The sequence below is a fragment of the Sander vitreus genome, chromosome 14, assembly GCF_031162955.1.
Source record: "Sander vitreus isolate 19-12246 chromosome 14, sanVit1, whole genome shotgun sequence".
Lineage (NCBI taxonomy): Eukaryota > Metazoa > Chordata > Actinopteri > Perciformes > Percidae > Sander > Sander vitreus.
In genome coordinates, this window is record NC_135868.1 from 26905288 (window position 1) to 26928423 (window position 23136).

The window sequence follows — 23136 nt, forward strand, 5'->3', positions numbered from 1 at the left end:
GCACCAACAAAGGGAGTGAAGAAGAAGACTTGCAGCTAGTAAATATGGTTTTAAACAATGTTTAAAGGATTTAAAATGTTGAAAAATCAGCTTAGCATATGGTGTATGAGGAAGGAAATGCATTCAACAGGTTTGCAAAGTAAATGTTTACTTTGCTTGTAAAAATTGTTTTAAAAAAAGAAAGAAAACCCTACAGGGACCCTTAAGCCTTTTTTAGCTATGTTCATGAGCTGTGCTACTTAGCAGTTCTGCACATGCTTGGGAGCATTATTTCATAGGGGGTTATGGGTCGAAATAAGCTACCCAGGAAATATACCTGCATAAAATATATATAACATATTATAAAAGTATCAATATAAATACATATTCTTACAGTATACATGGTGTGAGTAGTGTTGTAATATAAAATTATTCTGAAGTAGGAGCATTTTTTGATAAGGGATTTAGTTGAATCGAAATACACTACTTCTGTAATCTTTCATAAAAATATAATACAGAATTAAAATATGCTCCTCATATTATTACCGTACAAGTACCCCTGTTGGTAATCCAAAACATAAAGATGTCACAGTACTGGCAGGAATACATAACCCATAAGGAAGCATTTTTTGACATGACCGCAGAAATTGTCAGAACACCGGACTTAAAAAAAAAAAAAAAAACACCATACCATAGTCCTCATAAATCCACCGGAGTTTAGAATGCCAACACAAAGTAAGCCCAAAGCAACGGACATCCGGCCTAAATGATTGAAATCCAGCGGTATTTCCATCGGCAACGGAGCAATCCCGGAAGTGGAACGTCGTGGATATAGAATATGTTCTGGCCGATACCTGATCCACTTAATAAGGTCAGTGTCGGTACTGATATGGATCTGTGTCATATTGATGCATCCCAACACTGAATACCTTTTGATTAAACCAGAAAACACGACTGATCTTTGCCAATGCCATTATAAAATAGAGGAAGAAAGGAAGAGGAAGGTGACGGACATCCGGCCAAAATGAGGGTGGAATTTCCGGCAGCAGCGGAGCAATCCCAGAATATGGATATAGACTAGATTTGCTCTGAGGGGATCGGCTGGGCCATACATCACCCATGTGAAAAACTGCAAGTTAGATAACAAAGAATATGGTCATGTCATAGCAAATATCTGTTGGAAACAGTTGTTACAATAAAGGTGTTATATATTACACCTTTATTATAAAAAAAATATAATAATTGAAATACTGTGATAATGTTGGCACAATGCTGTGGGGGGGGTAGTGACCCCCAAAAGACTTGGAGCAGCCCTGGCCACACTACATTTATTATGGATATCTTATAAATAACGTAGCCTGCATAAAAATACTAGGACAAAACGAAATAAATGAATTACAATATTTGTAAGAGGATAACAGAACAAGAGTAGGGAAGAGTATTGCTGTGCCACTAACTTAGTGTCATGTGCAGCCTAAATGACTAAAGCAGCCTGGCTACGTAGAGTGGCTAGCATTAGCCACACAGTGTTTGTATTGCAGGCACGGCGGGACATTTTAACAATTTAAGTAATATTAGTGTTCCAATAGCAAGTTTGTTGCGGCGTTGACGGGGACAACGTATTTTGCCGGGGGGCGTGTGGCTGCAACACGGCAGCCGAACGACAGGCCGTAAATGGAACCAGGGACATCGAGTGAAATCACCAACGGCGCGGGGTTGTCTAGACCGAGCGGTTTTCGGGAGGAGACCCCGGGGGAAGAGGCGAAAGGCGGCGAAGCGAGCACCGTGATGTCGAGGCGAAGAGGAGCGGACGCAGACACCGCGGAGGAGCTTACAGCGCAATGTGAGGAGGATGAACCGGGGAAACGGATTCAAACCGGAGGAGAAGAAGAAGCCGGCAAACACGAGGAGGAATTGGACCCAAGGATTCAGGAATGTTATACAATTATCGTTATTACAGACGTAGTCAAATAAAAAATCATCCAATAATCATTAGTAGGCTACATTTGTACATAGGGCATATTTACTGAGCGAAGCGTAGTAAGCATGAGCATACACTGCTCCTATCACAGACTGGTACATGGGATGGGCAGCCTCAAGGCTGCATCTCTGGACTGCTAATGTCCCCCCACTGAAAACATTGCTTTATTTCCAGCATTTTTCCAGCCTTTCTGTCCGTATTATGCTTTTAATGTATACCATGTTTGTCATGTGTTTGCAGGAGGAGCTGGAGCATCTGAACCAGGCCAGTGATGAGATCAACCAGCTGGAGCTGCAGCTGGATGTGAGAGCGTTGTGTGTGTGTGTGTGTGTGTGCGCGTGCGTGCGTGCGTGCGTGCCAGTCTCTCTGGCTGCCTGTTCACCTGTAGATCTGCTATCACAGCCTCAGCTTCCACAGTGTCAGAGCATGGCTCACTGGATGTTCTGTCCTGTGTGTGTGTGTGTGTGTGTGTGTGTGTGTGTGTGTGTGTGTGTGTGTGTGTGTGCGCGTGCGTGCGTGCGTGCGTGCGCAGGATGCCCGGTCCAGCTACAGGAGGATCCTTACTGATTCTGCCAGGAAGCTCAACGCTCAGGGCTCCCAGCTTGGCACCTGCATTGAGAAAGCAAGGCCCTACTATGAAGCCCGCAGACTTGCCAAAGAGGTGCGTTTTGAAGCTGCACATGAGTGCAATAAATTTGAATTTGAATGCCTTTATTGTCATTGTATTTTACAATACAGCGAAATTAGGAGCGCTACTCCACTGGGTGCATACAATAAATACAATAAATAATCCTTACAGGACATATAAAACAGAATAAAAACAGTAAAAGAGCAATGATCAGATAAGTGCAAGTATCGGAGTGCAGGAGGTTTGTCTAACTACATTTGTTTAGGGAAACTGTTGCATTTGGGAAGAAGCTATTTTTAAATCTGGTGGTGCTGGATTGTATAGACCTATAATGCCTACCAGAGGGTAACAATTGAAACAGGTGGTGGCCAGGATGAGTATTGTCCTTGATGATGTTCTTGGCTCTTGAGAGAGGGAGGTTGAGTGCAATATTTGCCTGGGAGGGGAGTGGGCAACCAATGATTGTTTCTGCAATCTTAATAATTCTTTGCAGAGCCTTTTTTTTTGCAGCGGAACACGCAGCAAACCACACAGAGATGCAGTATGAAATAGGGGTGTCACGGTGCCAATACCAGTAAAATAACACGATTCTCGATGCCGATTTTGATACCACGGTTAAAAAAAAGGATTTTCTAAGATTCCATGTACTTTAACTTGAAACATGAACTTCTTTTTTAAAATATTTGAAAAATATTAAAATGGCATAACAACCCCTTGGAGAAAATTACATATACAATAAAACATCAACAACATAATTTTCAGCAGATCTGGGACCCCTTCATTTGATATGTATTGAGAACAGATTTGTCACATGTGATGGAAGAGCCTGCGGACATGTAAACAGTGGCACTTTGCAGTACCTAAGATTACAGAAATATGTAGGAGGATATACAGGAGTAATATCTGACGTCTAGCAAGCAAAGAGGTGAATGCTATAACAGCATAAGCCCTGCCTTTAAGAGATTTAGTTTCTCGTGTAAAGCCAAATATGGGTTTGGAGGGATGTCTATACCAAACATTTTGGAGTAGGCCTGAAATATGTCTGCCCAAAATGTCTTGAGGTAAGGGCAAGACCAGAACATATGTATGTGGTCAGCTGGCTGCCTTTTACAGCGGGGACAAGCAGGATCAGCGCTAGGGAAAATCTTGGCCAGTTTAGCCCTGGTCCAGTGTACTCTAAGGAGGACTTTAAGTTGAATTAGGCTGTGTCTGGCACAAGGAGAGGAGGTGTGTACTAGGCCAAGTGCTGCTTCCCATTGATCCTCTCTCATTGCTTCCCCAAAGTCATCCTCCCAGAGCTGTCTTATTCCTTGCAGCGAAAGGGGAGAAATGTTGCAGATATCATTATAAAGAATTGAAATTAAGCCTTTCCTATGCAGAGATAAAGAGAGAAAATTGTCTATTGTATTATCTGTTGGAAAGTATGGGAAGGAGGCAATGTTTTTCTGTACAAAATGTCTTACTTGGACATATCTAAAGAAATGAGATTTTGGCAGGTCGAACTTCTCAGAGAGTTGTGCAAATGATCCAAAGCTGCCCTCAATAAAGAGATTGGAAATAGATGTAATGCCTTGCACTAGCCATATCCCAAAGGGTAGAGGGTGGGAAATTATAATTGTTCATGATAGGAGAATGTGTTGACATTGTTGATAAGTTAAAATGTCTTTTAAATTGTGACCAAATTCTGATTGAATTAAGAACAATGGGATTTGAGGAGAATTTGCTTAGTGGAGCAGGAGGAAAAGGGGCACACAGTACTAGAACTAGGTGGACCGGGCTGCGTGTGCACTCCAGGTCTACCCAGGGCTCCTCCTATCTATTTTTCTGTCCAAAACAACATTTTCTGAATATTACATGCCCAGTAATAATAAATAAAGTTGGGTAGTGCTAAGCCTGCAAGCCCTTTGGGTCTTTCATGAGATTGCCTTTTGATCCTGTGTGATTTACCATTCCAAATGAATGATGTTATGCTCTGGTCTAAAGTTTTGAAAAACTTTTTCCTTATTAAAATGGGAATATTTTGGAAAAAATAAAGACATTTTGGTAATACAATCATTTTAATGAGGTTAACACGACCAATTATGGATAGTGGTAGATTCGACCATCTCCCCATATCTTGTTTACATTTATCAAAAAGAGCCCCAAAGTTTTTAACAAACAGTGATGAAAAGGTGGGCGTGATCTCCACCCCAAGATATTTAAATCCTTTTTTAACTATTTTGAATGGAAAAGTAGTTGGGGGAATTTGGGTTGCAGCCTGATTGAGGGGAAACATCTCACTTTTCTGGAGATTAATTTTGTAACCAGATAGTTTCCCAAACTGATTTAAAATATTAACAATATAAGGAACAGAGTTCATAGGGATAGATGTATACAGGAGTAAGTCATCGGCATAGAGAGATAATTTATGCGTAAGCCCACCTCGCACTATGCCTGAAAACTCTGCAGATTGTCTCAGCGCGATGGCTAGTGGCTCTATGGCTATAGTGAAGAGGAGAGGGGATAGGGGGCAACCCTGATGGGTACCTCTACCAAGGGAAAAGTATTCAGACTGCTGTCCATTGGTAACCACCGCAGCCAGAGGTTGAGCATACAGAAGTTGAACCCAAGATATAAACGTATTGTCAAATCCAAATTGTTTCAGCACTGAGAAAAGATAGCGCCACTCAACTCGGTCAAATGCTTTTTCAGCATCGAGTGAGATCACCATTTCAGGAACAGATGCTGAAGGGGAATACACAATGTTCAGGAGTCTTCTTAAGTTCGAGCTAGAACGTCTGTTTAAAATGAAACCAGTTTGATCAGTAGATATTATCTGAGGCAAGACCTTCTCCATTCGGCCAGCTAAAATTTTAGACAGAATCTTATAATCACCATTTAGTAAGGAGATGGGATGATATGAAGCACATTGGAGGGGATCTTTACCTTTTTTTGGAATTAGTGTTATGGCAGCTTGGCGTAGAGTTGGTGGAAACTGTCTAGATGACAATGATTCATTGAAAATGGCTTGAAGCAGTAGAGAAAGTTCAGGTGCAAATTTGTTATAAAAGTCAGAGGTGAAGCCATCTGGTCCAGGCGTATTATTGCTTTTTAGGGATTTAATAGCATCTAAGATCTCTGCAGAAGAAATATTTCCCCCTAATAAAGAACTGTGTTCAGATGGGATCGAGGGAAATGCAAGATCATTAAAGAAGCTGCTTATTTGTGGAAAGTTTTCATCGCATTCAGAGGTCACTGTAATATTGTTTAAAGGCGCTATTAATCTCCAGGAGATCGGTCACAATTTCGTCATTTTTATTATAAACCTTAGGTATAAGGCGAGAGGAGGCAGTTTGACGGGTTTGTTGGGCTAAAAGTTTGCCGGCCTTGTCATCTGATTCATAAGTATTATATCGGGCCCTTGTGAGTAGATATGTAGCCTTGTCTGTGGTGAGTGAGTCATATTCCGCTTGTAAGCGTAGTCTTTCTTTATAAAGAGATGGAGTGACGAGTAACGTTCATCAATACTAACCAAAGCTTGAGAGACGTTGCCAAGTTTGGCCATTCTTATTTTTTTGCATTCTGGAGGAATATCCAATTATTTGTCCTCTGAGAAAAGCTTTAAGTGTCTCCCATAAGATCGAATGAGAAATCTCTGGGGCGACATTGGTTTCTAAAAAATACAGAATCTGAGATGAGATGAAATTAATAAATTCCTCATCAGATAGTAGGAGTGGATTAAGTCTCCAATGGTGTGATGGTTTGAAACAATTAGGTAATGCCATTTGGAAGGAGAGTGCACCATGGTGTGAGACAGAAATAGTGTGATATTGGCATGACTCTATATTTCCCAATAATATTTTATCTAAAAGAAAATAATTGATACGGGTGTAAGTATGATGGACCCTGGAGAAAAAAGAGAAGCCTTTTTGTTAGGATATTTAAATCTCCAGACGTCTGAAAGACCAGTCTGTGCACAGAATTCATTGATAATTTTGGCAGATTAACGAAGAGACTGAGGTGTATTTGAGGATCTATCCAATGTGGTGTTGAGTACGCAATTAAAGTCACCTCCTATTATCAGATTGTATGTATTATGGTCAGGTATAGAAGAAAATAGTCTCTTAAAGAAAATGTGATCATCAAAATTTGGGGCATAGATATTGACAAGAATGACAGGGAGGGAGAATAACTGCCCAGTTACAATAATAAATCTCCCATTACTATCAGCGATCACCTCCTCTGCCTGAAATGCAACATTTTTATGTATAAGGTTTGCCAACATGGAGGACCTAATCTCTCGGGTTTTGGAAAAGCAACAAAGTATGCTTGAATCAGTGATCTACAACGCAGTGAAGAGCGTGTTAACGGAAATCAAGGTCTCGCCGCAACACATCGGGGCAGAGCCAGAGATGTGGGAAATTACAGAACGAGATCCGGAGCGGCTGACTGCGTCGCATTTGCGGTCCAGCGGCCTTGGGAGCGTGAAGCAACGCGACACGAGCTACATGCTGAAGGCAACCCAGACTCGCTTGTCTGCCCGGCCGCCCTGGGGGGCGATCCACGGAGTGAGTGAATTCACCTTCACTACAGCCACGGAGGCGGGCGTTTCTTGCCCAGAGTTGGGTGTGGAGGACCACGCTACACCCACATGGGTTTTTTGTTTGTTTCTGTTGTTTTGTTTCAAAAGAAGCTGGAGGCAGTAAAAAAAACACCGCTGGCTAAACTATTTAAAAATGGCAGGTTTGTTCAGGACACCCCCGTCTGCAACTAGCAATGATGATGCAGTGGTTAGTCAGTCCCTCCAGGATTTTGCGATGTCGCGATCGCAACAATTCACGCAAATTCAACCAATCACCGTGAATTTGGTGCGACTCGCAATTTTGACCAATCGCCGCAACTTTTCCGCAAATTTGACCAATAACCGGAGTTTCCCGCGACTTCAGCCAATCCCAGCAGTCCCACGTGCCAGACTTTGCGTCAGCGGGCGGGGCTGCTGCTCAGTTCCCGCTGCGACTGACGTGAACACACCACAAACACACATGGTGGATGCAGGAAAAACCGAAGATGAGACATACAGGATGACCTAAATTGAGGACAGCTACGCTCGTTATTGTAAGTGCAATGATAAGTTAAAGTCCAAGAAGTACTTTATCAAACCGTATAAATGTGTGTCCCAGGCCAGGATAGGAAATTAACTAACAATGTAGGCTAATGATCAACAAGCCATTGACACATATGTTCAAATTTGATTCATTCAATAAATTATTATTTTTTGTCTTAAATCCACCAGCCATTTTCATATTATACCAACATTTGCAGCATCCTGAGCCTTTTTAGTAAGGTTACTAGGAAAATTCAGCCCAGAGTAGTTTTATTCTCCCCAAAAACAAATTTCCTGTACAAAAAAAATGTAAACAACTTTTTTTTTACAACTTTCACTGTCTCTCGCAACTTCATTGCAACAAAAATACAAAAGACATCACAACTTTTATCGCAATTTTTTACAAAAGCTCTCGCGAAATCAGGCATTTTGGGCCAAAACAATCTAAAAAAAAGGCTGCAAATCCTGGAGGGACTGAATTACATAGCATGAGTTCGTAAGCTGGAAATTCCACCATCCTTGACTAATACCTGGAACAATCATTCCCATTCCATAAGGTTCTTATGCAACAGAACGGACCTTAGATATGACTTGCCACCCTTGGCAACGGGAGATATTTATAGTCCGCTCAGATCAGAGAACCCTTCAGCTCAGACAGCTACAAGTCAGAAAACTAACGCTATGCTAGCAAGATTCAAAGTCAATAATATTGTCAAAGCCCTATTCCCTATTTAGCCCCATTGTACCAAATTTGGTTGCAGTTCCACCAGAGTTCCACTGGGGGTGATCGCAGGCGAGTGCAAAATGAATGGGACTCTATGGAGCTAGACAGCTAAATGTGTCTCTTTCGCCTGATTTTCGTTGAGAAATCTCAGATTTGATTGTAGTTTTTACAAGTTCAACTTGGATTATAGGTCGAAAGTTGAATGAACGAGTACTTGTGTCCTTTCGATTTCTTACAGGTTGAGTCGTTGTTGCCCATAACACACTAGCATTCCGCTAATGAATGCTGATTGGTCAGTGAAGGACTGATTACAACCAGATATCCCGCATGACGGCATCTGAAGCAGAACCAGAATGTCAGAGTGAATATAGCGGCGTGGTCTTTAAAACATTAGCAAACCTCTTTCTAGCACGTGTATTGACAGGGAGAGCCTAACCTGTCAGCTGTGTTGTCGATGTCGATGTGACTCAGAGCTTGCCGTAAAGCAGTATCTCTGGCAAAATGGATTTTGAGGGGTATAGCTCCATAGACCACCATTCATTCTGCACTCACCTGTGTGCCCTATAGTGGAACCAGAGTGGAACTGCAACCAGTTCAGAAGCCGGAAGTATCGAGAGAGTGGAACTTCTTCCCTTATTAGAAATTCTTTGACATTGTGTACAGTTGGCAATCAGTAAATATAATTTGACAGTATGTTTAATCAAGACAAGCTAGCTAGCTACCAAAAAAATATAAAGATTTTCACGAACAAATTAGACACGATGTGTACTGTTGGCCGCAGCCTGAAGTAGAGACCTGAACAGTGAACGTGATGTGAGATAACGTTATTCGCTGAAACAGAGTCAGTTCAGAGGGGCGGTGTAACTTGCTACCTGCAGCTTGTGTGTTAGCGCCATTCCTGTGGTGTTCAAAATGATGATACTTATATTGGATAATTTGGCCGTAATGAGACCTAATTGATTAGGGAAGAGGTTTAACCCTTGAAGGAGTGGGGCCTGTGTGGCAGTCTGTTCATCAACATGCTGAGCACTCATTCCAAACTGGAATTGAACTAATGAAAATTGCACAGACAAAGGGCAGAAGTCTAATTGGAAGCAATAAAGCAAATAATTGATTATTAATCTGAACCTTATTTTCACTGTCATTTTTAATTATAATCATATCAGTGGTGTCTGTGCAATATAATGGTCCGACAGTCCCTACATTGCTATTTTTGCTTATTGTGATGTCATTTCTTGGAGTATCTTCAAATGCTTTATATTCCTAAAATCAGTACAACCTTAGCTAAAAGGTTATGTAAGTCAATAAAACATAATAGTTAATAAAAGTATTGAAATTGTGTGATAAATAAAAAAGAATAAAAAAAAAGTTTTTATCAGATTTTACTAAATAAACACACAAAACATATTGATCCAAAATATTTCTAAATGTAGAAACATGAACAGAATATTTCTGAACACTCCAGAAGTTATTTGAACAGTTGAACATAGTACATGTTTTAGTTTTTGAGAGTGTGAAGGCGTTTTGTTTTATCTGCAGTAGACTGAGGTCACGCGGTTTGGTCACAGAACGTGATAACATCATCACGAGCGTACAACGTGATGACACGAAAGACGGAAGCCTTAGCTTTCTGCTGTAAAAAGAATGAATGTTCTAGCTGTTCTGGTTTTTATTTGAGATGGATTAAACAGGATGATGTGAGAACGATGTTCTCTGAAGCTCCGTTCTCTGATGGTTAAACCACAACATGTTTGACAGGCCGTTCATGCAAAGACTCCATACGATAAAAAGCATTATCACCAACAGTGATGCAGTCATTCATCTCTCAGCAGCGGCCGTACATTCTTTGAAACCTTCTTCCTCCCGGCGGGCCTTCCTGCTGCGTTCTCATGCAGAGATGTCCACCAGACCTTCCCATGTGATTAAAACAACCTTGACTTTAACAATTAGATTTCCCCAAATTAACACAGATGCCCCTCCCTCCAGGCTTTGACAGAGCTCACTGAGCTGCGTGTCTGGAATGATTTATTCAGGATGAACCCCAGTGACATTATTATTTTAAAATACGGCCTAAAGTACATACAAATATGATAACTAACAGCCTTTTTCAGTGAGATTAGGTAACTTTTGAAAGAAGAAATAACACGACTTTGTCTTACAAATAAAAAAAGTTGAATTTGTTGGCAATAAAATGTATCTCAATTCAATACACTCAGAGGTTATGCTGATAAATACAAGCAATTGAATACTAAACCGTGAAAATTAACCACTACTCAATACTTTACAGTGTTTCCGCTACAATGTTTTTCAGCAGAGGCGTGGGGGGGAGGGGTGTTGAACGTCAAAAAGTAACGTTACCTGAAAAGAACGTATAGTTTCTTTTTAGCATCTCACATCACACTTTCAGTCACTATGACCACTACTACGGTCAGAAACATTGTCCCAAAATATGAACAATAACGTCGCTGTCAACAGGCTTGTCTGCTAATGTAGCTACTGACTGTTACCTTTAAGTGCCCATATTATGAAAAAAACACTTTTTCTGGGATTTGGGGTGTTCTTTTGTGTCTTTGGTGCTTCCACACGCATACCAACTTTGAAAAACATCCATCCATGCTGTTTTGAGTGAGATACGGTTTCTGAATGTGTCCTGCCTTCAGTCTCCGGGTGAGCTGTTCAAAATCGGCACGGTTTGTGACGTCACAAGCCGAAATGAGCTGGCTAACCGTAACCGTTAGCTCGTAGCGTTAGCATGCTAACGCTAACGCTAGCATGCTACCTCGTTCTCAATAGCAAAGCACTGCTACAACAGACACAAGTTCACCATAATCTACAAAAGAACTACTTACATGTGCGCCCTCATTTAGAAGCCTTTCTTTTACTGTCTATGGAGCTAGCTAGCTGACATGATCTACATCTGAGCTACTGCATGTGCGAGTGCAATCAAAGATAGTACAGAAGAAGAAGAAGAAAAGAGGTCTCACTCTGTAGCTAAAACAGAGACCAGGTGAAAATAGGCTCTGCAACAGTGAGAGAGAGCGGTGCAGTACAACAAAAATATGGTGTTTTTTGAAAATTAAACCATGTAAACCTATTCTGGTACAACCTTAAAATACAATTATTAACCTGAAAATGAGCATAATATGGGCGCTTTAAAACCATCCAGCAAATAGACGGTACCGTAGGGTGCCGTTACCTGAAACTGGTGATTTAACATCACCGCTCATTTTACACACAGTTTAACAACAAAACAAAACGCTGAGTGAACATTACTAGCTATGTTTTTCATGTTGGTTTTGAGCGGTATGCACCCCCACTAACCTGGAAAACGGTTTTAAAACAGTAACGTTAATACAGCGTGTCAGAGGAATACAGCGTCTCCTGCAGCGGGGAGTCAAAGGCAGAGGGACCGCAGCGCTCACTAACGTTAGCTTCTTGTCTTATCTGGTGTCTGATAAACAGTAAATTCATCAAATTCAGTGTCCACAACGCTATTTTACAATAAACTGTAGCTGTCATATTTCACGGGACCCGCGTGAGTGCAGATTTCATGTTGCGGCTTTCGTCGCTGTTTGTCACTTTGTCTAAGATTGAGTGACAAGTGTACTCGCCCTGTTGTTTATTTGGTTGCCATGACTTCACGAGTGATGACGTCCTGTCACTGTTCCAGTTGCTCACCCTAAAGGGGAGAGAGAGCGGATGACAGTTTGAGTTCAGTAGAGCACACGGCTCTGCAGAGTCGTGTAATTTATCAATACTAGTTAAACAGTTGTACATTTTTATTCCCAACTTGTTTTTAATTTTAAATTATTTGTTCTTATATTCTATTCTATTATTATCTCATGTATATTGTATCCTATTATTTCATATATATTCTGTATATGTGCTGTGTGTCTGATATTTTGCTGCTGCAACACTGAAATTTCCCAGTTTTTTGGGATCAATAAAAATCTATCTATCTAATTACGACTTTATGACTTTTCATAAACAGCTGTAGGAGCGGCGGTGCGCCCTACATGTACATAGTGGAAACCCTGTTGTGCGTCTGCCCTATTTATGATACCGTGGCGGCAGACATTTTGCTGTGGTGGGCCGCCACGGCAAAATCAACATAGAGGAAACACTGCTTTATGTTGTAATTAAATACCCCTGAATTTACAGCATTGAAATGTTTTACTTTACAAAGTATCTATCTGAATGGATGTGGTTTAATTCCCCCTCATTGAAATGTCCCTGATTTCTCAAAACAGTTCTCATAACCCGGTTAACAGACCTAGAGAACTCCTTCAGTAACCGGGGTATTTCTCCATGTATACACCTTAACTGGGGTAAGATTGGGTTAAGCGTATGCCCATGCTACAACTACCCCTCCCCACTCCCTGGAGTGGTTTTTTAACTAGAAATAGTTGTCAGTCATCTGGCGAGAGCACTGTTCTTTCCTACGCTGTGATAAGACTATGTGAATGAAACATTAAGTTGTTACATTTAACTTATTAAGTAGCCGCCTGGCCGATGTAATTTCAACATAGGTCAACCAGAAGAAAAAGCCAGTTGTGCGTTGGATTAGCGCCACCTACTGTACCGGAGGTAGAGTTATTACCGTCATTCTCCCCATTTATCCCTGCTCATGTACACAGGGAGCGAATATTTCTTTCCCACTATGGCCACGCCAAGACCCGCCCTTCAATAGCTACTATTGGCCAGGCGTCCATGCTTACGCATGGTAATGTAACCTGATTTGTACAGGTCCTATCCCCTGACCAATCGGCTATCCTAATGCCTAACCCCAACCAATCGAGCTGCTTCATAGGGCGGGTCTTGGCATGGCCATAGTAGTTCTGAAGTGATTGGACCATCAAACAGTGTGCAGCTTTACAGTGTGATGTGCTCACTGTGTACTGTACATATAATGGTTATTATGGTCTATGTTTTATGGACAAAGTTCTAAACTGAGTAATAGCATTTTGCAGAAAGACTTTTTTATTTACAGGGGATCCACAAAGCACATACATACCTGAGCTTCTCTAATTTGAAGCAAATTATGTCTTTAAAATGTTGATATTTTTCTTAGGGCTGTCATTCGATTCAAATATTTAATTGTGATTAATCGCATGATTGCTAATAGTTAACTTACACATTTGGTGTGTGGTGTTGGAGACTGGCGGTACTCCGGGGGGGTAACTCAGTTCACATGGACAGTACATGCAGATAACTTTAGTCTTGAGGAGAGAACCATCTGGAAGAGCTTTGAAACTCAACCTGCCATTCTAAAGACCCTTTTCTTTGCCCATTTCTGCTCAAGGAGCTTTGTTTCCTTTTTTGGATCTTGAGCTGCTTTTAAGTGATGATTGATTTATTAAAAAATGTAAGCAATAGCCTGTTACTCAGAACAGGAAGTCTCTCTCTAGATGAAGTGTGTGTATCCATTGGTGGCCCGGTGTTAGGTGAGTTCTCCAGGAACACCAGAAATGTACTATAGTTCTCCGCACCTGCACCGCGGGTCTCCTCGTAGATCAGACCAGAGATACTTATTTATTGTCAATGCCATTATAAGCATGTAGTTGTTGTTACACGGTTTGTCCAATAGAGGGACTTCTAACATTAGCCTGACCTTAAAGGGGACCTACGTCATGGCGCATTGCACGCAACTTTGTTTACATTAATTTCCCACCACGAGCACACAACGACAAACGCAAATCAATAGAGAACTCTGTAATGTCACGTTACAGAGAATACAGCTATTAGAAGGTAATATATGAAGTCAAAGCTAACTCTGACAACTGTAGGACTGCTAACATGAACTTTAGCTGTCTCCATGAAGCTTCCAGCTAGCTATAACGCTTATAAAAAAATTACATTCGAATAGTGATTTCAGCATTCGAATAGTATTGATTTTTTTACTATTCGAATTATATTAGATTTTTGGTATTCTTTCCAACAGCAAACATAGTTTGCAGCCTTTAAATGAGTGCAGCCTTTTTATTGTTACAGCTGATAATATGATGGGCTATCTGTCTGCTCCCCCAGGCCCAACAGGAGACCCAGAAGGCCGCTCTCAGATATGAGAGGGCTGTGTCCATGCACACTGCTGCCAGAGAGATGGTGTATGTGGCGGAGCAGGGCCTCCTGGCTGACAGGAACACCATGGACCCAACCTGGCAGGAGATGCTTAACCACGCCACCGCTAAGGTACACACAGCCTGGGAAAACTTCTGATCCACAGGTCTACCTAAAAGGAGGAAAATGTCTTTTCATTTTTTTGTATTAACCCATCTTTTCCAATAGGTGGTGACTTTAAACCCTATACTGCACTACACAGACACACACACACACACACACACACACAACCAACACACACACACACACACACACACACACACACACACACACACACACACACACACACACACACACACACACACACACACACTCTCTCTATCTTTTAGTGATGCACGAATTGGCTCTTTATCCTGTGATAAACTGTGGTTGTACTGGGCAGCTTCCAGGTATGAATGTGGAACTGTGTGAATGTGATCAGGGCGTTCCGCAAAAGAGAGGCTGCCTCTCAGTGATCCCTGCCCCTCTACAGTCCCTGTAGGCTACGTTGCTTTTTTAATTATGTATTGGAATGATGTGTGAGTGTTTTCATTAACCATTTACTTTAATGATTAGAGAGGCTGCTTGTAAACGTTTCCATGTGTGAAGTAATGTCACTGCAGCTGATATCCTGGGACATTTAAGCGCTCCAAAATTACAAGATGGCAGCGCACAAATCCAGGAGATTTTGGCTTCACTTTGTACAGCGGGAGGAAGTGGAGACGCGTCGTCCATATTTTGTTACAGTCTCTACTACCACAGAGGTGGTTTGGAGTACACTTTGCCAGGTGTTTATATTTCTACCGCCAGTTTGTCACCACAATAGCATCACAACTGTAGTTAAAATCAAAATGAAGGCCGAGTGGAGCGCCCTGGTAGCTCACCTGGTAGAGCGTGTGCCCCATGTACAGAGGTTCAGTCCTTACTGCAGCAGCCCAGGGTTCAATTCCCACCTGCCCTTTGCTTCCTGTCATAACCCCCTCTCTCCCCCCTTTCCTGTCTACAGCTGTCCTGTCACTAAAGGCCAAAATGCCCCAAAAAATAAAAACCAATAATGAAGGTCGAGTTGGAAGATGGCTGTGGTCCATGTCGTTTGAACTGTGACATCCATGGTGGGGTATAGAGACACAGAAGGTTATGTGTGATTTGTGGGATCATGCAGTTTTCTTGTCTCAGTCGTATTTCCTGTGCTGGTCAGGTGAACGAGGCGGAGGAGGAGCGCCTGCGCAGTGAGCAGGAGCACCAGCGCGTCACACAGCTCTGCCAGGATGCCGAAGCTCGAGTCCAGACCCTCCAGAAAGCCCTGAAGAAGGTCATCCTCAAATCCAAACCTTACTTTGAACTCAAGGCTCAGTTCAATCACATTCTGGAGGTTTGTACCAGCAGAAATCCGATCAGCAGATCAGCAGAATCCAATATAAGCAAATACACACCATGTGTTCATGCTGACAGACACTTTTCTTACCATGAGTGAGCAGGGACACAGGCTCTGCATGATATGCCACATGATTTAACAGAGCTTCACCTGTGGCTAGTTTCATCTGCAACGAGGCATTACAATCTGCTAGTCAAATCATTCAACCTTCAGGAACTTCAGTTTGAATTTTGAAAATCTCACACTTGGCCTGTAGCATTAGTATGCTACACTCACAGATTAGCATTAGCGCCTTAGCATTAGCTTATTAGCTAATAGTGATATGAAAACGGTTATAAATCTACTCACAGAAATATCATTGAGAACAAACAAAGTCTCTAAATAATCCTTAAACACTGTCAACCATGGCCACAAAACACCAAAGTAGCACAAACGTATATTCTGGTTACTTAACAAACAAAAGATACACTGGTAAGAGCCAATGAGGTTTAACCATGTATACACGTTACTGTGTTGTGTCAACAGAGAACTTCATTTAATATTGTATGTGGTGTTGTCTTTTGCGGGGTGCAAATGTTCCACCAAAACAAGTTCCTTCCTGAGACTATTTAGCAGAGCCACCGTCGCTGCGTCTGGAGTTTAGTGCTGCCCAACACCATTGTGATTGGGTTAAAGAAACCCAGAGAGTTTTTTTTTCTCCTATCCCAGAATGCATCTGCACTATCTGCCAATGCAAGACTAGGTATGGTTTGCTCTTATTAATCTTCCCATAATGGCTGAACAAATACAAAATGTAGCGCTTTGCACAGTCCAGAAAGAGAGTCAATATGTAGTTGTTTAGGAACCAAAAGCAGCACCGAAATTATAATTTCTTAATGGTTACTTTGGAATTGGAATTTTGGAACTAGTTCTCGATGCCCAACCCTAATGTCCAGAGATATTTGAATGTGTCACTGTGAGGCTTGCTAACTTCCTGTTAACTTTTTTTCAGGAACATAAGGCTAGAGTAGTACAGCTGGAGGAGCGGGTGGCGAAAGTGAAAACACGTTACTCTGTGGCCCTGCGGAACCTGGAGCAGATCAGCGAGCAGATCCACGCACAGAGGGGGCGAATCAGGGCCAGCAGGGGTCGTCCTGCAGTCTGCGGGGGGCGGAGCTCCCCTGTGGGTGCTGAGGCTGAGGTCCAAGCCGCCACTGGGATTCCCATCGGGAGCAGCAGTGTGGGATTTGGCGGAATAGAGAGCAACTGGGCGGACGGTGAGAAGACCAGGCTGTGGGTGGAGAGGCACAGGGAGAGCGGCTGGGGCCAGAGGGAGCGGCTGGAGGCGGAGCACGCCGCCTCAGACTGCATGTCAGTCATCAGCCTGCAGACCATCGCCTCTGACCTGGAGAAGTGTGACTCGGTGGAGCACCTGGGTGACCTGAGCGACGCTGGGAGCGCGCTGGCGGAGGAGTGGGAGCGCGACAGAAAGCCTAATGAGAGGCCAGGCAGCAGGGCAACAAGGGCCGAGGGGCCCCCACAGGAGAAGGGAGGGGTTACCAAGGAGACGCAAGAGAGCTTCAACAAGCAGCACCACAGAAGTGTTAGTCTATGATAGTCAGCCGGAGGACCAAGCTGAGGAGAGAGGAGGAGTAATGGTGCGTGTCCACTGGCAGCGTCATTTCCACACTTCCCATTCATTGTCTCTGTAAGCAGCCGGGCAATGCATTCTGGGAGCATCACGGCGACTTTGAGAAGCTGAGCGTTGAGTTGCCCGCTCCATATTTGCATAAAGTTGAATCCAGGCTACTTTATGTAAATCAGAGGCGTCCAGCTCGGCTCGCCGCCTCTCAAAAACTCCTGAAAATCTTTTAAAGTGACCGTTGGCGATCTAAAATGAAGACAGATTCAGCAGCTGCAGATTATTTTTCTCATAACATGTTTTCAGGAACACAATTCGGTGAACTATTTTCGTAAAATAAGCAAACGTTTCCAAACGAGCCGTCATGTTGGTTTCTTTTGAAATCACGAGTGAAGCGTTCGTCCAGTCAGGTGCAGACATCGAGGTTGTAGAAGGCTGAGCCTGTTTTCTTTGGTGTCAGTGGTCAGTAAAGAGAAACTGACAACTGCGAGTGGAGAGACCATCAATGGTCGAGTCCAATGGTGGGAAGCAGGGCGATCCCTGCCGTCAAAAAACGCCACAGTGGACACGTACCGTAAGGATTATGGCGAGCTTATGATGAGGGAACAGAGAGACAAAGAACCCTGACTGAAATGTGAAATGGAGAAGCTGATAGTGACACAGCACCGCCCGGACACTGCAGTTAGGAATAGCAGGAAGCGTTGGCAGGTACATGGGCCACTCACTAATGAATCTATACGTGATAGCAATAATATGAGAGAGCAGTCCTGCAGAGAGCACTGACCTCCCCTCACTCTCCACTCTGCTGCTCCACATGCTAAAACGTAAACAAAAGTGCATGAAACAAGTACAAACAGGCAGTTTAGAAGGAATGCAAACACGTTTCATTGATTTCATGTCTCCACAGACAATTTAAAAAAGTTGGTACCACTTGTGTTTTTGCTTTAGGGATGGACAAATGGGTCTCTCCGGTTTGTTATCACTTTAGTTTTTATTGTAGCTTTGGCCATCATTTCTACACTGGATTTACTGAAGTAACTGTTGAGATCTGGGAACACGGAAACACAAGCAGTCAGATGGGTTGTACAGTTTATCCAGATTACCTAAACCACCTAGTCTGGCTATCACTATCATTTAAGATTGAACATTAGTCTGGGGAGTCTATTTTCTACTGCACAAGAGGCGTGATCAACGGGCATAGTTCAAATGACTCTGTACGCAATTGGATAGCCCTTCAACCAATCAGACCAACTATCCGAGTGACGTAGCAGCGACAGCGGCATCAACTGGTTGCTGTGCTTCGGTGGCTGTCATGTTGAATGTAAACAAAAAGCTGCTTGCCGTCGCTTCTCTATGGTCATCGTGTTAAACCCGCCAATAGCACGGCAGGTGGATAAGCCAGTTTTTGATTGGTCCCCGCAGATTTGTAATGGAAGCAGAATAGAAAAATGTACAGGTTTCCAGCCTGAGCTGCAGGGCGAAATCAAATCGCTGGCAGATCGGGCTGGGTTTACCCAGACTATAAACCACCTTAATTGGCAGTCAAAAGTGAGTTCACCTGAAATGTCGCTAATAATCCCTCATTACACAGTAAAACAGTGTGCACACGACTGCGTATGTAGTGGTGGGTCAAGTTAAGCCAGCAAGTCACTCTGTAAACTATGACAAAGTGGCTTTTTGGTAATTTTAATAAACGAAGTTGCTATCCACATGGATGATTTTTCTGGGACATCTCCCTCCACGCTCTGCCATAAGGAATCCCAGACCCGCCACCCCTTAATGCAGGAGCCTGCTTAACCACACATTGACCTTTTTAAATTTCGTCACATACAATCGTACTACACATTGTAGTGAAATTCATTTTTTCAACTTCTACCCGTGTCAATGAAAGGTAATTTATGCCTCAAAATTAATTGATTTCATTCATGAGATATATATCTGTACCACCTAGTACTTTTTACCTGTTAAAATACCTTTTTAAAGGAGCAATACAACCCATAAAATGCACTTTTGCACTTGCCAAAAAGTGATTGCCACTCCTACCATGTGTTTGAAAGGTTTTTTCTGCCTATAAATGACTTAATGTAATAATTGTGGTTTATATCTGACAGATTATAACCCACCCAGTACTTTTTACCTGTTGAAATGCCTTTGTAAAGAGCCAATACATCCAGTAACATGCAGTTTTCCAAGTGAGCCGACATATATAAACTGGGCGATACAGCTTAAACGAGCTGCGCACGCTCCCACGGATGGCAACCAGTTTTTGGCGGATGATCACTTTTTGGCACGACAGTGGCAATCGGCCAGCCAGCGATACATGAACACAAAGAGAGGGGCCAACAGTTTAACAACCCGTTTTCATTCCCAGTTTGTTAATATTGACCAAAACAAAGAACGGAGAAGCTCAGATTACAACACACACAGAGGGAGGGTGATTCATTCTCTGCTCAGAACACTGTTACTGCACTGGCTATATATCTTAATAGAGCAAATATCAGTTTGCTGCTATATTAATGTTCTCAATGCTGTGCACAGAACCCAAAGAGGCTTTAAAGTGTTATATTTGAGAATGGAATTTGGTCCGGTGTTCTGTTACCTTGTAGGGTTATATTGTTTTAAATATTGAAATCAGTAACTTGATAACGGTCCAAATACTAACATGAAAAGGAATTATGATAAGATTATGGATCGTGATCCTGCCTGAAAAAATTGTAACATGATATTTTTTCAATATCGCCCTACTTTTTCATCTCACTTGAGTTTGCAGGTCTGCATGTTACTGTTCACCTTTGCCTTCTCTTCTAAATAAGTTTAGCTAGTCGGGCGTTTGTTTCCATCCTGTCTGACCACCTCTTGTTTCTTGACCTGTAAGACTACTTTTTAGTGATGTTCCCAAATCTCAGCAATAAGTAATGATTGGCAAAACAATATGATATAGTAGTATTCTCTTGGTAAACACTAAAATGGAATATCACTACTATTTTAATTTAAAATGACATGGCCAAATACTACTTTTCCATTGCCTTATAAAGTGACTGTAGCCATATGGCTGTATATATTGATATATAAATATGTATTGATAAGATCATCAACTAAAGGAAAAAGGACTTTACTGACTGGTTGTTGTTTGGCCTTAAAATACACACAAAGCTCCTGTGTTAGTCCTGATTCATCTGGTTTTGTCAGAGCAACTGCATAAATATTTATGCACAACAAAACAAAACATGCAATAATTTAATCTCCCTTCCAATACCATGGATATGGTGCCACCTAGCCAGCCATGCCAAAACACTTATTTATGAACTTCAATATCCAATCTAATCTCAGAATGAAATGGTACAACGTGGTGTCAACCAGTAGCGGAGTGGCAATCGAGAGAGTCGGGACATTTCCCGGTGGGCCGGTAGTGTTTCGAGGCTGCGAGGGCCGGTCTGATAATACATTGCAAGTTCTTAGCAACACCATCCGGCGGCCTGGTGTGCGGCTGCTTCCCGCTGGTCAACTCGTACAGCAGGCAAGCCTAAACATTAGCAGGCCTAAACATTAATTCCCGACATGTTTCTATCTGTCAGCAGCTTGGACACATTGCTGTCCGCGCTGATGTACCATCACCTGTTGGGACACAGATGTTGTCCGTACCGTCTCTGGTTCTGGCTCTGACCACAGGAACAGTGACGGGACAGCTCGCTTCAACGCAGCACAATAACTCTTGAAAATAATTTCCATCTCGCAAATGTATCTGCCTCTGCAGTCATCTCAACCATCGAATACAGCAACAGGAAATAATACTCGCGGCTTTTTTTTTTCCTGTGAAGAAATGTTTCGCGGTGTTGGGGAATTCTTAAAAAAACAAAACACCCCTAAATGTTGTGTTAAAATGCGTTGTAACTTGCGTTACTGAGATTGTAACGGGTATAATATTTTATTAGTAATGCGTTATATTACTGTGTTACAGCAAAAAATACATTACTGTAATTGCGTTACTTTTGTAAGGGCCGGTGGTCTACGAAATTTCCTGGTAGATTTTTTTGGTCCTACTCCACCCCTGGTGTCAACATAAAACACAGCGCTTTCAAGCCGGAGAGTTCACTCGAGGCGAAAACAAAATACTTTCACCCAGGAAACGCTCGTTCGTTCCTCTGGAGTGTTTTAATCCCAACCACGATCTTTTTCCCAAACTTAACGAGACGTTTTGGTGCCAAAACTTAAAGGGGTGATAGAATGATTATATAGGGTATTTCACACTGTTCCTTACGGTCTCCTAATAGGGTATGCAACATTGGTTGGGCTGAAAATGGCCTGTGTGCTGTTCTATGCTGCCTAATGCATCCCTGTGGAATGGCTCTATTTCAAACGAGAGCTTTTCTTCCAAATATGGTATGCTCATGAAGGCCAGGTTAGGAAATGAACTAACAATGTAAAGATCAACAAGCCACTGACACATATGTTCAAATTTGATTCATTCAATACATTATTATTTTTTAACAAACATACAAAAGACATCGCAACTTTTATTGCAATTTTTTACAAAAGCTCCCGCAAAATCAGGCATTTTGGGCCGCAACAATCTCAAAAAAGGCTGCGAAATCCTGGAGAGACTGAAGTTATACATTGTTCTTCTGCTATTTCATTACTAAATTCACTTCTGAGACTTTTATGCGAGAAATCAACTATGTAGATGTCAAATATGGGCCGTTTTACGAAAATTGATGGCTAATTGCAAATTTTGTCCAACTGTGTGTCGGAGTTCAGTAGCTCCGCAGGCTAACGTGACTGCGGCTGGTGCTGCGTGGGTTGCTGCCTCCGCCCAGCCTGTCCTTTCACAGACCCCGGGTACACTTTCGGCATAACTATAGTACTTTGAATTTCGTCACGGCATTTACATCACAGCTACCCTAAGGTGTTACAAAGCTAACACTTTTGTCCAATTTCAATTTAATGCATTTTTGTGAATTTGAGGGGAAATGATAGGATTAGCTGCTAGCTCTCATTGATAGAGCTCCACCCAACTCACCGCGGACTCTTATCAATGAGACTCGCGGACAAGAGGCGTTTATTTCCCTGAGCGTTTTTTTTTTAAATAACTCAACACACATATCCATTATAAGATTAACTGGTACCTGTGGTAAGTAACAAGCTCGCTGATCACGCTTTCACTCACACACACCGGCCATTTAGCAGGAAGAGGGGAGGGAGAGCTGCGAGCTGCAGGCCCTGGAGCTCCGTCAGAGCATCGGCATTTGGTAGTCCAGTAACCCAGAAATGCTGACTTTGCGCGGGTATGGAGCGCCGCGGGCTGCATGTTAGCCTGTGGAGCTACTGAACTCCGACACACAGTTGGACAAAATTTGCAATTAGCCATCAATTTTCGTAAAATGGCCCATATTTGACCTCTACATAGTTGATAATGATCTCGCATAAAAAAGTGAATTCAGTGATGAAATAGCAGACGACGAACAATGCATAAAATTTCTGAGATCTGCGCGACCTAGATTCACAAGACAAACTGGTCCCAGATCAGTCAGTGGACTATGTACATTTTGGGGCGTTACAAAGATAGCAGGTAGAGCCAAATAAGGTAGGAGTTGAGGAGTTGACGTCAACTTTTAGCTTTGTTGAGATTTGCCCGTTTTCAGCAGCAGTTTC

The 23136-nt window shown here is 42.4% G+C and overlaps 1 protein-coding gene across 1 annotated transcript; it reads left to right on the plus strand.

Moving 5' to 3' along the window:
• Positions 1 to 1596: 1596 nt before the first annotated feature.
• sh3bp5lb (SH3-binding domain protein 5-like, b) lies at positions 1597 to 19268 on the plus strand. The gene is made up of 6 exons (XM_078267806.1): positions 1597 to 1929; positions 2204 to 2263; positions 2493 to 2621; positions 14423 to 14584; positions 15690 to 15863; positions 16858 to 19268. The coding sequence occupies exons 1-6, from the start codon at positions 1654 to 1656 to the stop codon at positions 17458 to 17460; spliced, it is 1404 nt and encodes a 467-aa protein (XP_078123932.1). The 5' UTR covers positions 1597 to 1653; the 3' UTR covers positions 17461 to 19268.
• Positions 19269 to 23136: the final 3868 nt, after the last annotated feature.